The sequence below is a fragment of the Myotis brandtii genome, unplaced genomic scaffold (assembly GCF_000412655.1).
Source record: "Myotis brandtii unplaced genomic scaffold, ASM41265v1 scaffold499, whole genome shotgun sequence".
Classification (NCBI taxonomy): Eukaryota; Metazoa; Chordata; class Mammalia; order Chiroptera; family Vespertilionidae; genus Myotis; species Myotis brandtii.
This window is the reverse complement of record NW_005369027.1, coordinates 2,552,525-2,565,008: the sequence shown is the minus strand read 5'-3', so window position 1 is coordinate 2,565,008 and position 12,484 is coordinate 2,552,525. Positions and strand designations below refer to the sequence as shown.

General features: G+C 36.2%; 1 protein-coding gene across 1 annotated transcript in view; it reads right to left on the bottom strand.

Moving 5' to 3' along the window:
• Positions 1-1,620: 1,620 nt before the first annotated feature.
• VPS26A (VPS26 retromer complex component A) overlaps positions 1,621-12,484 on the bottom strand; it is a 33,807-nt gene continuing 22,943 nt past the window's right edge. Inside the window, exons 7-10 of the mRNA XM_005876814.2 lie at positions 12,163-12,269; positions 7,766-7,834; positions 5,563-5,705; positions 1,621-3,334 (exon numbers count right to left, since the gene is read on the bottom strand). Coding sequence (XP_005876876.1) covers positions 3,221-3,334; positions 5,563-5,705; positions 7,766-7,834; positions 12,163-12,269 — 433 coding nt within the window. The 3' untranslated portion in view covers positions 1,621-3,220. The remainder of the gene's footprint in view (positions 3,335-5,562; positions 5,706-7,765; positions 7,835-12,162; positions 12,270-12,484) is intronic.

Below are 12,484 nucleotides of genomic sequence, written 5' to 3'. Positions count from 1 at the left end.
GAAGACTACTGACTCACATAGTAATTAGAATTGAGTATTCCAACTACTTCATCCATACTAAAGGGTTCCAGAATATGCCACTGTAGCATGAAAGTTTTAAATATTTGAGTTTCTGAAGTCCCTATCTGCCTAAAAGCAGAGCCTCCCAAAAGACTCTATCATAAATCTCTTTGGGGAGCAAGCAGGGGAGATTAACTCAGCACCAGACAGACATAAATAGACTCGGGCACAAAACTATCCTATCTACCATCATTTTCCTAAGAACCCCTGTATTTTTCCTAAAGTCATTTGCTTTTCCATGTCCTTTCTCCCCCCAAATACTAAGAAATTATTTGTAAGTGTCCTTTACCCCCCTTTTCCCTTATCAATTAGATATTTAAGCCCCAAATTTAACCACCCCTTTAAGTCACATTTTCATAAATTCCCTTATACTCAAATCTGTGTTTTTTTTTCCTGCTAATTTGTCTGTCAGTTTCATTAGCAGGCTCCCAAACAGATGTTAAAGGTTTTCCTCCCCAATTCAAAACAATGAAAACTCTTCACTTGTGAGAAAAATAACTATTTAAATGGTTCAGACAATGGCCTGGGTAGCTCTTTTTAATGCTTACGTCCAGGCCCCTGAAATTCTGATTTTAGTGGTCTGGGTAGGATCTGGCATGGTTATTTTCAAAAACTACTTAAGTGATTTAAACATGCAGCCAGGCCCTAGCCGGTTTGGATCAGTGGATAGTGCATCGGCCTGCCCGAGTTCTATTCCAGTCAGGGCACATGGCCAGTTTGCAGACTCGATCCCCAGTAGCCGGTGTGCAGGAGGCAGCTGATCAATGTTTCTCTTTCATCATTGATGTTTCTATTTCTTCCTCTCCCTTCCTCTCTAAAATCAATAAAAATACATTTAAAAACAAACATGCAGCCAGGATTGAGAACCTCTGGATTAGAGATTGTACTCTATGAAAACACAAATTTCTTTTCCAGTTTACCTCAGATTAACTGGCCAGCTTTTTACTCAATTCACCAAGTCCTAAATTCAAATTTTTTTTTTTTTCAAATTGGTTCTGCTACAACGTCAAGCAAAGTGAGTGAGCATCCTATTGTTAGGGGCAGAAACAGAATAGTGGAGACTAGCTGTAAGAAATGTTAATCATGCTGTTAACTGTGATTGTCCTGTTTTGATTAAAGAAAGCACATTCTAACCTGGCTGAAAGTTGTACACCCTGTAACCATTATACCTTGCCTACTTCCCATCCTGTGATTTCTACTTTCCCAAATAATCTTTGTCCTTCTACCCAATATAAGTAGCTGGCTTATGGGGAGGGGTAGAGCAGACTTTTGTACATGACCTGCTGCTCTCCCATACTGCCAGCATTATTGGAATAAACGCTCATATATGATTCAACCCTGTCTCTGCTTAATTGGCTCAAGTAGTGGAGGCAGCCTGGACCCATTGGTTATCCAGTTTCTCCATTTGACAGTGTTTTAAGCCACCTAATTAACAACTTTAGCAGTATTTATAAAAAATTTAAATTTTCATAATTATAGCTTCCTGAACTGTTGAGCAATCTGACAATGAGAAGAGATCTGAGAAAATAATTATTTTAATCATTTAAAGCAAGTTCAGTATCTGTTTCAAATTCTTTATTATACATCATGGTCACATGATTTGAGGCTGGATAAATACAATTGGTTTTCAAATTTTCTGTGAATATTTTCTAGATTACTTCATGCAAGTGACCATGAGAATATTTGGCATTTTTAAATTTTGAAACTCTGAACAGGCACTTACATGAAAGGGAAATATGACCATTTACATATATCCACAGTTAAAACAGATGCTCCAGCACATGGTACATGGAACCTTTTGCCAGAAAAGAAGCTGGTTACTGACCATTTTATCAAAGTGCCATCGTAGTAAAACAAGTTTAAAGAAATGTAATTTGGATTAATTAGCTTACTCATAAAGTAAGGTTAACTCACAAGACTTGCACTGAAGTATATAAAATATATTGGTACAAAAACCAATGAATCATATGTGGAGTAGTTTCACACAACAGGCTTCGTTGTTTTAGTTCCTACACCCCACATTTAGTGTGTCTGAGATCAGACCTTAGGCACATGACTGCAGCTTTTTTACAGACTTTGAACAAATTATTTGAATTCAGTATTAAAATTTAAACAGAGTGGGTAAAATTTAAAATTGAGTTTGAACGAGCCCAAGTTCCAATTTAACAAAAATGATATTGTCCCAGATCTGGATAACTATATGCTTATTAACAGGTCCACCTGAATCACCCCCATCCTCAAATTCTCCCCTTCAAAGGGACGAGAATATTAATGAAGTCAAGAAAATTATATTTGCATATATGTGGTAAAAAGATTCCTTAAATTAAAAAAAAATTTTTCAAAGTATTAACAGAAAAATTATAGAGTTTTAACAAATTCTAAATGCCAACATAGACTCAACTCCACATTGCAGAAAACATACAGTGTACCTGCTGGATAGTAGTAGCAGAATGGTTACTTCGCATGACAGAAAAAAAGAAAAGGCTGTAATGACATGCCACATAATTTCTACAAGGAAAAAATTAATACTTACCACAGAAGACTTCAAAGAATAAAATTCAGGAAGCTTTGGAATGGTAGACTCAGAAGCACCTACAGTGAAACATTCCATTTGCATTTCTCAAATACACATATAAGAACATAAATGTAGTACTCAAAAATATTAAGATGCCATGTTTTAAATCTCTGTAGGATGTAAGGGCCACTCAGGTTTTCCAATTTTATTTGAACACAAAATATTTAATTTTGCATGTAGAGGATAAGAGGTAATTATTGGCATGAAAAAGGAGAAGAAATTGGTTTACAATCAACATTATGCATAAAGAAAGCAAAATTACAAATACCAGCCTACTCATGAAAATCTTTAATGTTTATACTGATGCATATATGAGTGCTTACCATCAAAGTGTGCAGTAAAAAAAACCAAAACGGCAGCTTAAGAAAGTTCCAGTGTTTCAAAGAAAGCGCTTTTTTAAATGTAGTACATGTAAGAATATTTAGTTATATCATAAAATAAATGCAGCGCTGTAAGATAAAGGAAGACTATTATACATGGACTTTTGGCCTTCCCCCTGCTTCATGCTGCAACCATCTTTAATCAACTGAACTTAATCTCAACGGTTCTAAGAGTTTTTATTTTTATTTTTTTCTCCTATTCAGTTCACATTTCAGGCTGTTCAGGAGATGCCTGTGATTCTGGTGATTCAAATCGCTGGTGAAAGTTTGTTCTCTGTTTCCTCAGTTTTTCAGGAGCTTTTCTCCATAAAATGATCTCCTAGTAAAAGAAATACAAGATGCCAACTAATCAATGTTCCCATATTATGCCTTAAATTTTCATCATGAAAATGCTGCCATTTCTATTTTAACCAAAACAAAATGAAATTTGTCCCTACTAAAGCCCTGATTGACCTACTTTCTTATAGTTCTAATCTTGGAATGTCCTTTCTGCCAACTCTGCCCCCACCAGCACGCATGCACACCACCACCACCAATCCAATCTGGCACAAAATTCTAGCTACTACTGATTTAAAGAATAAATCTGTTCTTTGGTTTGCTGTTCCAGTCCTTATCCAAGTTCAAGCCCTGTCATTTCAATCTTAGATACTAAAATACCTTTTGGTAGATCAATGCCTCACTTGCCTGAGGCTCCTTTCTAATTCATCCTTCCTATCACTATCAGATTAATCTAAAACAGTGCTTGGATTGCTCTTCAATAGTTCTCAGTGCCTACAGGACAACCTCCAAGCAGGCTTTCAAGGTCCTCCAAAACCTTTATCCAATGTACCAACATCACTCCCTTCCTCTCTAGATCCCCATCCCCCACCAGCCAAACTGAGTTACTCTCTGCCTCCAACACACTCCAAATAAGCTTGCCCTTATCTTCCCCTATATATTCTTCAACACTCTATGCCTCAGCCTATCTAAATCATACCCTAACCAATCTATCCTGAGAGGTCTTCTCTTCTGAATTCCTAAAACTGTTTTCTGCATAAAGTCATGACAGGCTGTTTTGGGGTTGTTTTTTTAACCAACATCAGAATTTAAACATCCAAATGGAAGGCCCATGGGAAGCAATATACTTATTCAGCAGAGCCACAACTGATTTGGAAATTGTAAATTTCATGTAATCTATTTTAAAATTTAAATTACCTATGTTTAATTACACAGTATGTGGAATGGAATAAATTTTGTCTTCTAAATTACTGTCAAACTATTAAGTTTTCTGTTATTTAACTTACATAATTTTTTTTCCATATATGTGCAATGTAAGAACCTTGAGGCTAATGCATGTTTATATAAAAGGTAGTTTTTGTATTTTTCATAGTACTCAGCACAAAATAATTTCTAATTAGTTTTGAACACTCAACTGACAGGCGAATACTTATTAATCTGGTTCAGAATACAAAAAAAAAATTCTAGCCTCGCCGGTGTGGTTCAGTGGTTGAACCTATGAACCAGGAGGTCATTCTTCAACTCCCAGTCAGAGCACAAGCCGGGATTGCAGGCTTGATCCCCAGTGGGGGCATGCAGGAGGCAGCTGATCAATGATTCTCATCATTGATGTTTCTATATCTGTCTTCCTCTCTCTTCCTCTCTGAAATCAATAAAAATATATATTTTTAAAAATTCTAATCACAGTCCTAGCTGGTTTGCCTCAGTGGATAGATCATTGGCCTTCGGAAGGAAGGGTCCCAGGTTCGATTCTGGTCAAGGGTACGTGCCCGGGTTGCGGGCTCAATCCCCAGTAAGGGGGGTGTGAAGGAGGCAGCCAATCAATGATTCTCTCTCATCATTGATGTTTCTATCTCTCTCTCCCTTTCCCTTCCTCTCTGAAATCAATAAAAATATATTTTTAAAAAATTCTAATCACAATCTTCATTCAAAATCCACCAAAGGCTTTGATTTTGAAATGAGAACAAGTTTTGTGATAAACATTTTATATAAAAAAGTATTACATTTGCGTCATCTCGTGGACATTTATAATAGAATTAATAAGAAAGTAAGGGAAACCCCAAAAATCCATCAAGTTAATTCAGTCATTAAAAATGTTAATAAAAAATATTCAAGACACTGCTGAGTGAAAAAGTAAAGAACGTGCTTTATGTGATCTAAACACATGCACAATTTTGTCTGGAATATTAATCACAACGAATGTGGAATTTTTGATGACCTTTACTTCAATTTGTTCTTTATTGCCTGTTTTTTTATTTTATTTTATTTTATTTTTACAAATAGCGGGTATTGCTTTTATAAAAAACAAAACTCCTGAGAAAAATAAAAGTCCTGCTAAACTGTAGCCCATTCCAGAGGCTTGCAGAATGACTGGGACGAGATCTATTCTCCACAATACAATTCCATTCACGCTACTTCCTTATACTCTCAGCTTTTCACTTACTTATTATTAACCCACTTGCTCAGTATAATAAAACTTAGAAAAATGAGTTAGTCCAGGTGTTTTTATAACTGCCAGTGAACAAAATACCAGCCTGGGTAGCACCATACCTGCTGCTTGAAGTACCTTCTGTCTTCCTCATCAACAAGGACCAGATTCAAAAAGTACCTTACTGAAAATTTTTTGTTCACATCTCTCATTGTTGGAGTTGGGTCATATCCCGCTAAAAATAGTCTTATTGGAATTGATTCACCTGAAAGAAAAGCAATTTCCATTGAATTCTAAAAGATTATTAAATATAGTCACATAACTAGAACTAATCTTTATAGAGAAGATACCAATGCTTCCATTCCTGAGGGTTTCTCAGCCTTGGCACTATTAACATTTTGAGCTTGTTAAGTCTTTGGTGTGGGTAAGGTCCTATGCACTGTAAGAGGTTTAGCAGCATCCCTGGCCTCTACCCACAAGATTCCAGCAGCATTTCCCAAGTGTGACAACCAAAAATGTCTCCAAGTATTGGCAAATCTCCTAGGGGTGAGGGTAATGAGTAGGGAGGGGTGATAGTGGCAAAATTGCCCCTAGGTGAGAACCACTGTTCTGAAGCCAGAATGCCTGAATTCTAATCCCAACTCTACATGTAGTCTACTGGCTGCATGACCTTCATCAAATTACTTAACAATTCTGTTTTGAGTTCCTCATATGTGAAATGGGGAACCAATAACACCCATCTTATAGAGAATTTGTTATGGGTTAACACTAGATGTAAAAGGCTTAGAACAGTGCCAGCAGGTAAGTGCTGCTTTAGTGGTTTTGTTATCTTCTGCTTTCACGAAGTTTACCATAATTTCTAGTCATGTGTGTAAATTCTTGCATTCTTATTACTAATTTATCCAAAGCAACAAATATGTTCAGAATGATGACATTCCTTCACTACCAAAAACAAACAAACAAAAAAGGTTGCTATTCAGATTCTCATGGCTTCTCTTTTCCTAGGGTAACTGTTTGCATATTGTTTGGAATCTTTTTATATAATACATTTCTTGTACACATCTATTTCCTGAGATATAAAACCCATCATTTTACATAAAAATTTGTGGCTTCTGGAATTTTACAAAGGAATACTGCATAATATAACAGCACACACACATGGGGCTTGGAGTCAGAAAGGACTGGGCTCAAACTCCAACTCTACAATGATTAGCTACTGAAGGAAACCAGAATATGTCACCAGAAAATATGCCTCTGACGTTATTTTGAGCCAAAGGCAATTAAGAAGCAGCCAAAGCAGAAATGCCTCCCCCTTTTTCTGCCTAAAGGCAGGATACAAATTTTCCTTTTACTGGAGACAGATTCATCAGCCCAGGGATGGCACCAAAGGAATCATCAGTTTCCTCCCATGTATTTACACTCCCACAGTTTGCCACCCTTAGAAGCCTGAAACTTACTTTTCTTTGTCTAGTCATTGCTGTCCAAATTTACTGTCCTTTTGAAGATGCTATATACACTGAAATTCTAAGCCACCACTTTGAGTTACCTTTTGCTGAGGTTTCTCCTGCACAATGTGCACTGCATACATTAAACAAACTCTCTGTTCTTCTTTTAGTAATCTTTTTGTTCAACAGTCCCAGCTAAAAATCTAAGATGGGTAGAAGTAAAGTTCTGCCTCCCCTACACTATATCACCTTTAACAGGTTTTTTTAACCTCTCTGCATCTTGGTTTCATCTGTGACATAAGGAATACCACCACCCAACTCAAAGGTGGCATGGAACTTTAGAGCACCTGGGAGTGGTTGGCACAATAGCTACTTTAAGTAATTACTAACAGAGTTAGAAAAAGCCAAAGGCATACATTTAAAATGATAAACATTGGCTTTATTATTTTACACACTGAAGATTATCTAGTAATGGAACTGCTTATTTTCTTGGGGGCTATAAATACTCTAGAATCCCACAGGAATTAATGCTCACCTATATTTCACCTTATGTTCAGCAAGAATAAAAGAGATTTACAGAGATGAACTATTATAACAGAATACAATAAAAATTTACAAATTCAGAAATAGAGAAGATATACATGCCTTCTAAATTCTAAATTTAAACAGTAAAAAAATTAAACCTTATTTCAGACTACAAAGTACTATTATAGTCTTCTCAGTATATATACAAAGATGATCTTAAAAACCATCATTAAAGAAAATCATTTTAAGAATTCACAAAGATTCTTATACTAAATAAATACTTTCAAACAAAACTGTCATGAACACTGCTGTTTGCACTACCTATAACACAAAAGAAACAAATGAAAAGTGTTACCTTTGACTGGTGCACCATCCATTATTTCATATTTAGCAATTGTTTCTGTTTCTGTTGTGGTACTGGGTCCTAGTGCAATAATGTAAATGATATTAAATATTTCCATAATATAATTTCCAGTTCTTCTCATTTTCCTACTACATTATTTTAGTACTAATTTATCTTTCTATTTTGTGAAAATGTTGACCATTCTTTTTTTTTTAATTGATTTCAGAGAAGGAGAGGGAGAGAGAGAGACAGAAACAGCAATGATAAGAGAGAGTCATTGATCGGCAGCCTCCTGCACACACTACACTAGGGATTGAGCCCACAACCCGGGACATGTGCCCTGACCAGGAATCAAACCGTGACTTCCTGGTTCATAAGTTGACGCTCAACCACTGAGCCATGCCAGCCAGGCTTGACCATTCTTTTCTATTTCCTGCTCTACATGTAACATACTTAACACTCAACTGAATGTTTCACTCCCTTCTTCCCTAAGATAATATACAGTGCAAGAATCTTCTTCACAGAGTTCCTTCTATAGGTTCCAAAACCTGATAAATTGGAAACTAGCAACCCACATCAGAACCATTGACTTGCTAGTTTTCTCTGCAACACCCAAACTGTCTTTCCCTTGCAGTTAAAGTTAACTTTAACATAAACAAAATATACTGAATACCTGATTGACATATAGTTCTTTTATGTTTTGAAATTATATGCGTTTTTTTATTGTTTAGAAAGAGAGGAAGGGAGAGGGATAGAAACATCAATGATGAGAATCATCAATCGGCTGCCTCTTACATGACCCCCAGCACGTTCCCCACCAGGGGATCGAGCCCACAACCTGCAACCCGGGCACGTAGCCTGACAGGAATCAAAGCCGGGATCGAATCTTGACCTCCTGGCTCATAGGTCGACCCTCAACCACTGAGCCACACATGTAAAGACTAAAGTCTGTTCTGGATTATGACTATAGATTATTTTTTATTTAAAATTTTCTAGAATCAAACAATTTTTATACTCAGAAAAAATGTTTCAATAAACAATTTTTAAAACAACAAATGGGAACCTGAAGTTTAGTTTTAATGTCTTTAAATCACTGTAACTTTTATTAGCAAGTAAAACATAGAGATTAAGAAATCATAAATGTTTATCATTATGATTACCAATTATACATTCTTAAAAAGTGTTACCTAAAATTATTTTCAGCCAAGAAACCAACAGAGCTATAGGGGACAAACTAAATCTATATACTAAACAAAATTAAAAAGCAGTTTATGAACCAATAAATGATTTGGGGACAACTGGTCTGCCATCTGGAAAAAGTAAAGTTGGATCCATACTTCATATCTTACATCAAGACAAATTCCAAATGATTTAAAAATTTAAACAAAATCCCTAAACTATAATGTATTATTTTAAAATCAAGCTAAGAAAATTATTCTTAGAACCTCAGTGTGAAAAAGGACAAACTGTCACAAAACCCAGAGTCCATAAGAAGAAAAACTAATAAACTAAATAAACATCAAGAACTTCTACATGGCATAAAGCACCATAGCAAGACAATCTGGGGAAATTTTTTTTTCTGCTCTTAACAGAAAAAGATACTGATTTCCCTAATACATAGTTTCTATAAATACGAAAAGACTAGTAATCCAATGGAGATGGGGCAAAGGATATGGATAGGCAGTTTATAGAAGAAATACAAAAGGCTTTTATATACATGAAAAGATGCTCACTCTCACCCAGAATGAGAAAGTTAAATTCAAATAACAGTGGAAAACTTCTTCCCCCTAGCCATCAGATCAGCTAAAAATGTTATAACCTTGTGCTGGTAAGAATAGAGGAAAAAGAGCCACTCCCTACATTCATTGCTGGTAGATGCAAATTGTTACAAACCCTAAAGAGGACAAACTGGTATTGTGTATCAAAATTAAAAATGAATATAATCTTTGAAATAGCAATCCCACTTCTAAGATTTTATCTTACACACACATATACACACACAGGCAAAATGACATTATTAACTGAAGCACTTTTTGTAATAACATAAGACTGGAAACCACCTGTATGCATACCAATAGCAGAGTGGTTAAATACTAGTACATACATCGAATGGAATACTATAAAAAAAGATGAAGTGTTCTTTCTTATGTATTGATATGAAAGATCTCGAAGATACATTACTAAGTGAAAAAGCAAGTCTGTACTGTATGTAACCATTTAACTGAAAAGGGGGGCTATAATACAGAGGAACTTACATATATATGCATAAATAGAAGGAATTATTTATTTAATTAAGTTTTATTTTTCAAAACGCGCACCTGGTGAGACGGACCTGTTGTTCATGCATCTTTACCAGCAGCTGGGACATCCCCACCTTTGGTGTTTCTGGTGTAAACTACTTGAGCTGTGATTTGAAACTAGTTCATTGTTTGTGCTATTGATTTTTATAAAGAGGAGAGGGGGGAGGGAGAGGAGGAAGGGAGAGAGGAGGGGAGAGGGGGGAGGAAGGGAAGGAGGGAGGGAGGGGACTGAGACATCGATTTGCTGTTCTACTTATTTATGCATTCATTGATTGCTTTTTGTATGTGCCCTGATGGGACACTGAACCTGCAACCTTTGCTTATTGGGATGATGCGCTGAGTGCCTGGCCAGGGCGGGAAACCAGTTTAGTAAGTCCTTTACTAAGGAGCTCCTTAAGGGCTGCCCTGGCCAAGGAACCCTGGATCTTCAGTCTTTTAAGAGATAACAGTGGGCTTATAACTTCCTTACAGAATTTGTCATATGTCGCTTTGTCAAACAAGACTAGATTATTGAGCTTGGCCCGAACTTTGCCTTTGGACCATTTCTTTTGGCCTTGCCCCCAGATTTGTCTTTCTTGGCCAACTCTCTAGCATCTTTCTTCTTCTTCTTGTCCTTGGGCTGCATAGCAAAACCAGAAGAGCAGCTGCTACCGCTGCTGCTACGATAAAATGTTGGGCAAAAAGGAAGTCTAGAAGGATTTAAAAACTTATAAATGTATTACCTATGAGCAGCTGAAGTACAAAAATAGGACATTTTTTACTGTATAGTGTCTTATACTTTATTTTTAAACCATGTGAATTTGTTTTTAGTTACCTGCAGCCAACCATGGTCCAAAAATATTAAATGGACAATTCCAGAAATAAACAATTCATGTTTTCAATTGCTCGCTGTTCTGAGTAACGTGATGAAATCTCGTGCAGTCCCGCTCCATTCTGCCTGGGACATGAATCATTCTTTTGTCCACTGTATCCACACTATGTAAGCTGCCTGTTCGGCACTTAGTACACATATACACACACACAAGCAGTGCTTGGTGTTGCAGTGCTTGTATTCAAGTAACCCTTACAGTACCTAACACTATGTCACCATGCCTACAACATTCAGCTCACTTCATCCCATCACACAGGCACTGCAGCATCTCACATGATCACAAGAAAGGTAAATACAGTCCAGTAAGACATTCTAAGAGAGACACATTCACATAACTTTATTATATAGTACTAGTATAATGTTATAATTGTTCTTTTTTATCGTTCATCTCTTACTATGCCTAACTTACAAATTAAACTTTACCATAAATCTGTACACATAGAAAAAGAACAAAGTACATACAGGGTTCAGTACTATCTGTAGTTTCAGGCATCCACTTCGGTCTTCAAATGTATCCCCTAGGCCAGTGATGGCGAACCTTTTGAGCTCAGAGTGTCAGCATTTTGAAAAACCCTAACTTAACTCTGGTGCCGTGTCACATATAGAAATTTTTTGATATTTGCAACCATAGGAAAACAAAGACTTATATTTTTGATATTTATTTTATATATTTAAATGCCATTTAACAAAGAAAAATCAACCAAAAAAATGAGTTCGCGTGTCACCTCTGACACACATGTCATAGGTTCGCCATCACTGCCCTAGCCACTGGCCGGTGTTGGTCACTGGTTAGAGCGTCGACTCCTGCACCAAAGGAGTGTGGTGGGTTCAATTCCCGGTCAAGGGTACATGCCTGGGTTGCTGGTTCAATCCCCAGCCCCAGCGGGGGTATGTTCAGGAGGCAACCAATCAATTTGTCTCTCTCTCACTGATGTCTCTTTCTCTCTCCCTCTCTTTCCCCCCTCCCTCCTTTCCACTCTCTCTAAAAATCAGTGGAAAATATCCTCAGGCAAGGATTAACAATAATTAACTAGTTAATTAATTAGTTAAAATGTATCACCCATGGATAAGGGGGTACTGTATTCAAAAATCAAATTTTAAAAAAACAAACGACTTACTGCCAGCAATATTAAGTATCAAAGTTAATATCTAATATAAATTTTATGTTCAAATAAGATTTTAAGATTTTAAAATTTCAACTAAACAGGAATTTTCATTCAAATACTCTTTCAACTTACCAATTCCTGTGATCTCTTTTTTGATCAGTTGTAACTCCATGTGTTGGATTTTTATTCTTACTAATAAGAAGTAAATTTTTCCAACAATCACATCCTTTAAATGATACCTTTGGAGAAAGAATATATCTCACTTATACCAAATATTTAAAAAACAAAGAAAAAGAGTAAAATAAGTCCTAAAGGCTTTATTAGACATCTTTAGATTAATACCTATGTAAGAATACCATTTTGACTATTCATATTGTTTAATGTTCTCTTTTTCAAAAAAGTATTAATCATTTTACAGTGTGCGCTGCTTAATGATGGGCAAATGTTGTAAGAA